The sequence below is a fragment of the Cariama cristata genome, unplaced genomic scaffold (assembly GCF_000690535.1).
Source record: "Cariama cristata isolate BGI_N322 unplaced genomic scaffold, ASM69053v1 scaffold18922, whole genome shotgun sequence".
Lineage (NCBI taxonomy): Eukaryota > Metazoa > Chordata > Aves > Cariamiformes > Cariamidae > Cariama > Cariama cristata.
The window spans coordinates 7,836-12,163 of record NW_009605714.1 but is presented as its reverse complement, the minus strand read 5'-3'; the positions used below and the strand labels follow the sequence as shown (position 1 = coordinate 12,163).

The window sequence follows — 4,328 nt, the reverse complement described above, 5'->3', positions numbered from 1 at the left end:
GTAATCTTCCCCTCCCCCACATCCTGCCCATCCTATCCACTCGCTATGGCTCGTGGGTATCATTAGGAAAGAGGGAGAAGGAACTCATGGAGCACAGAAGAAGGAAACTCCTCTGGTGGTTTTTAGCATCCCATTGGTAATGCTGTAAGGGGGGATGTCTCCTCTTTTCTCAGTCACTGATGAAGGAAGGAAGAAGAGAGGAAGAGTTACCTGTTGAGTTTTCTTTCTTCTCTCTGTACACCTGGCAAGTGAACGCATAGCGCAGGGCAATGGAAGCAAAGAACATCTCAATGCAGATGATGAAGTTCTGGTAGCCGGCAGCCACTGTCCCAGCTCCCACCTCCTTCCCATCGATGATCTGAACATCAGGGATTACCCCACATTTCTCCAGGATTGCCAGCAGTGTCCCTGTGAAGGGGAGGGGAGAGGGATCAGCTCTGGTCCTGTGTCTCTGGGTCGGGTAGGCTATGGGAAGAGAAGTGCTGGGCATCTGTGGTGGGACCCACCTTGCCAGAAGGAGAGGAAGATGACTGCCTTGATGGTGATGAACTTGAGGACCGGCTCAAACGGGCGCAGCAGGTCCATGGTGGCGAAGTAGAAGAGGAAGAGGGCGTAAAGTGCCAGGCTGACGGAGAAGTTGTAGATGATGGTGATGTAGAGGTAGCCGCTTTGGACACTGCGGGGAGAGAGAGAGCTGGTGCCCTGGGCTGCGGGAAGTGGAGCAAGTGCAACTGGAGGCAAAGAAGGATGAAATGGGGAGGGGAGAGGTGCGTAGCTTTGCTGTGGGGGACAGCACAGCCCAGGAGGGGAAGGAGAGGCATGGAGAAAGCAGGGAGCCACTCTCAGCTTTTCCTGCTGGTGGGACCTCTTTTATTATGGCTCACAGGAGTTTCGTCCCTTTCTTATTTTGGGGCAGTGAGTCTCCGTTCCCCAGTGCTTTGGGCTCCCTGCGCTCTCACTAACCGTGGAGCAGCTCCTCAGAGGGAGCTGGCAGGACACCCTGTCCCTTGTGATGGAACAGAGGGACCCATCCTGTCCCCTTCACCCTCCCCAGTGTGACCCAGCATCCTCACTTGAAGTCCCCGTCGTGGTATTTCCCAAATGCCTGCAGGATGATGGTGACGATCGCCATGAGGGGTTTCACGATGCAGAACTGCAGTGTGGCCTGCACAGGGGAGAAACACAGTGCGCCCCGGGCAGCAGGGACATCCCACCCCCCTCCCTGCAGCTCCTGCCACCCCTAGCCCCTCCACACGAGCCAACCTCTCTGCTCTCCTGACAGAACACAGAAGAGAGCGCAGTTCTCCATCACAGGAGTGACCAACGCTGTAAGGTGAAATATGAACCAGCTCAAGGTCTACAGATGGGAGGGAGAGGGCTCCCAAAGGGCAGCTCCTGAAAGGCAGTGTAGCCACTCCAAGGTGGGGGAGTGGGTGGCTTGGGAACAGACCAGTTCCAGGATTCAGCCCGCGGCACAGCCCTGGAGAGTGAGAGCCGTCCAGGCTAACCTGGGACTGGACAGAGATGGCAATCTCAGCTCTGCAGTGGGAGGATACCCTGACTCAGCAGTGAGTCAGAGGCAAGGACAGTGAGCCTGGCGCCCTGCTGCTGGCCAGGTGCCGGCGAGCTGGGTGAGCTGCCTCCCTCAGAGAAGAAAAAAAAAAAAACAACCAAAAAGAGCATCTTGGGAGAGCAACGAAGCAGAGCCCTCTTGGCAGGGCAGTGGGGAAGGGACCTGCTACCTGGAGAGCCCTCGTCAGAGGGGATCAGAGCTGATGCACCCCGTTGGGTACCCACCTGCTTGCAGAAGCGCAGGAACCCGATGGAGTAGGACATACCCTGAAGGCAGCAGGTCCCGTAAAAGCAGCTGGACCTGGAAGCAGAAGCCGAAGAGATGCCATTGGGGCTGCTGGATGGGGAAAACGGGTGGAGGGCTGAGGAACTCATGGGACGCTGGGACTTACGCAATGGGCTTCCCTCGGATCTCTGTCATGATGGTGCTCTCCCCTCCGAGGTACTCGAAGCACAGGCTCAGGAAGCTGTAAATCACGAAAGCTGGCAAGGCAAGGGCAGATACGATCAGCAGAGCTGATGAAGATCCGGGAGGGGGTTGTTACATTTCACATTCCTTCCTGCTCAGGTGTTTTCTCATCCATGCCGGCACCGCATCAGGATTTGGAACACTGGTGGGTGGGAGCCCAGTGAGAGGAGCAGCAGGTCAAATCCATCTGACTTCCAAGCGGAGTCAGACGCACCGCACCACGTGCACAGGGTTCGTTGCAGATGCAGCAGCTCCTCTGTGCACAGACAGCCCGTGTGTGCACATGGCAGCAGTCGGATGTCCCAGCAGGGCTCAGAGCCAGCCCCCATGCACACCCGAACAACCCTCGGCAGGAGTGCAATGGCCAGGGAACATCTGCATGGAAGGACCTCAGAATTGCTAAGGGACAGCACAAGCGGCTAGTGGCCAGCAAGGAGCAGGTCCTGAACAGTATTCTTGGACATTCCCATCACTTATTCTTCATATACTCCAAACCTGAAGTAATACACATGCCCACACCCCTCTGTTCCCTAGGGGGAGAGCAACAAGGTGGAAGAGCAACCTCAACTCTGATGAGCTTCCCCTGCACCTCAAAACACCCCAACTCCCCAATTTCTTAGATACCTCTACTTTCTGCTTTAGAGAAGCTGTGTTTCTACCCCAAAGGCAGCCAGAAAACCTCTTTCCCCAGGAGCATGATCCTGGGGTCCCTCTGAACCTGCAAGCAGGCGTCAGAAAGGCACCAGCTTGCGTCTGCCCATGGGGCATCCCCTCCCTGCTGCCGATGGTGAAGGAAGGGGAAAACCTCTGCATGGAGGAAGGGAGAGTGGGAAGTGAAAGAGATAGAGATTTGCCAGTTTGTGCAATCCAGGACGCTTCAGAGACAGGTCAGCGAGATGAGAGCCCTGCTTTGCCATCAGCCTCACTGCCAAGGAGAGGCTGTGCTCACCTTCATAGCAGTCGCGCACTGAGTCGAAGTAGACGTAGTACTGGTGGCTGCCGAGGAGGAGCAGGCTGATCCAGGAGTCAAAGGCATAGATGGGCACGATGAAGAGGATGCGGATGATGTAGCGCTGCTCCTTGGGGATGGTGTAATTCCTCAGGTGTGTGTAGATCTGCAAAGTGCCCAGCATGCAGAGCTGTGGCTACCACCGGTCAGGAGGGGAAGAGGTACCCCCAGCCCACAGGGCTGCAGGAGGCTCATCCCATGTCAGCCCTCCTCCTGGGGGTGAGAGCACCACCAGCTTTCCATCACAGACCCATCGCAGTGAGCAGATACATGAGACAGGCTCCATCCCAGTCTCTGGGGCAATCCCTTCCACGAAAACATGTGGAAATCAGGTCCCTTCCCCAGGGCTGGGTGAGGAGCATGCCCTCCTCCGTGCCAGCTCCCATGCAGCCCCATAGGTATCAGCTTGCCCCCGGGCTGCCTTCAGCAGTACGAATCCATGCAGCACCCAAAAACATGCCTGCTGGCAGTATGTTTCAAGGCAGCCGGTGGTGTGCGCCTCAAAAGCACGGACCCCAGGGTGCCAGATGAGAAACCCTGATGGGTGTTGCCTCCGGGCAATGCCGATGCCCTGCAGCCTCTCCTGGCTCTGGCAGCCACCTGGGCAGCGTGTGGGCAAAGTCCACCCTCCCGAGCTGTCAGTACCAGGTTCCCGACAGCGGAGATATCCGCTCCAGGCAGCAACAGGAGGAAATATTTATTTGGAGCCGAGTGATTTGCAATGAATTTGGGGGCAACCAATAGTTTTGCCCTTGCGTCAACCCCGACACTGAACCTCATCTCTGCTCCAGCCCGTACCTGGTGGAAGGTGACGATGAGCGCCGACCACACGAAGATACCAGAGATGACCTGCGCTGCCGTCGTGGTCAGGAAAAGCTGCTGGCTGTCCTGGGAGTCGTTGTGGACCGCCGAGGGCAGGGGAAGGGCCCGGGATGGGGAGGCTGAGGCCAGACTGGCCACCATGCCAGGCCCTAGGGTGCTGGGTGCCGCGGGAGAGGGCAAGGCACGTGTGGCATTACTCATCTGCAGGGAGGGAGAGGCAAGGGGAGCGGCACAGGAAGGCAGGACTGAGGTAAGCTGGTGAAGTGCAAGGTCCCAGCAGATTTCCCAGCCCACACAGTGTGGACAAACCTCCTGTGAGGTTTATCCCCTCCCCAGGGTTTTTCCAGGGTGTCCCTCACCCAAACCAGGCTATTCACTATGGTGGGGTCTGCTTCTCCCAGCAGGAAAAAGCGAATGTCCTTCAAGAGCAGACCCCCTTTTCTCCGAGGAGGTGTA

At 57.2% G+C, this 4,328-nt stretch overlaps 1 protein-coding gene across 1 annotated transcript in view; it reads right to left on the bottom strand.

Annotated features, from left to right (window-relative positions):
• TMEM184A (transmembrane protein 184A) overlaps positions 1-4,073 on the bottom strand; it is a 4,618-nt gene extending 545 nt beyond the window's left edge. The window contains exons 1-7 of the mRNA XM_009696093.1: positions 3,849-4,073; positions 2,991-3,156; positions 1,965-2,055; positions 1,798-1,873; positions 1,074-1,165; positions 507-676; positions 211-408 (exon numbers count right to left, since the gene is read on the bottom strand). Of these exons, the coding sequence (XP_009694395.1) occupies positions 211-408; positions 507-676; positions 1,074-1,165; positions 1,798-1,873; positions 1,965-2,055; positions 2,991-3,156; positions 3,849-4,073 (1,018 nt within the window). The remainder of the gene's footprint in view (positions 1-210; positions 409-506; positions 677-1,073; positions 1,166-1,797; positions 1,874-1,964; positions 2,056-2,990; positions 3,157-3,848) is intronic.
• Between the last annotated feature and the right edge of the window lie 255 nt (positions 4,074-4,328).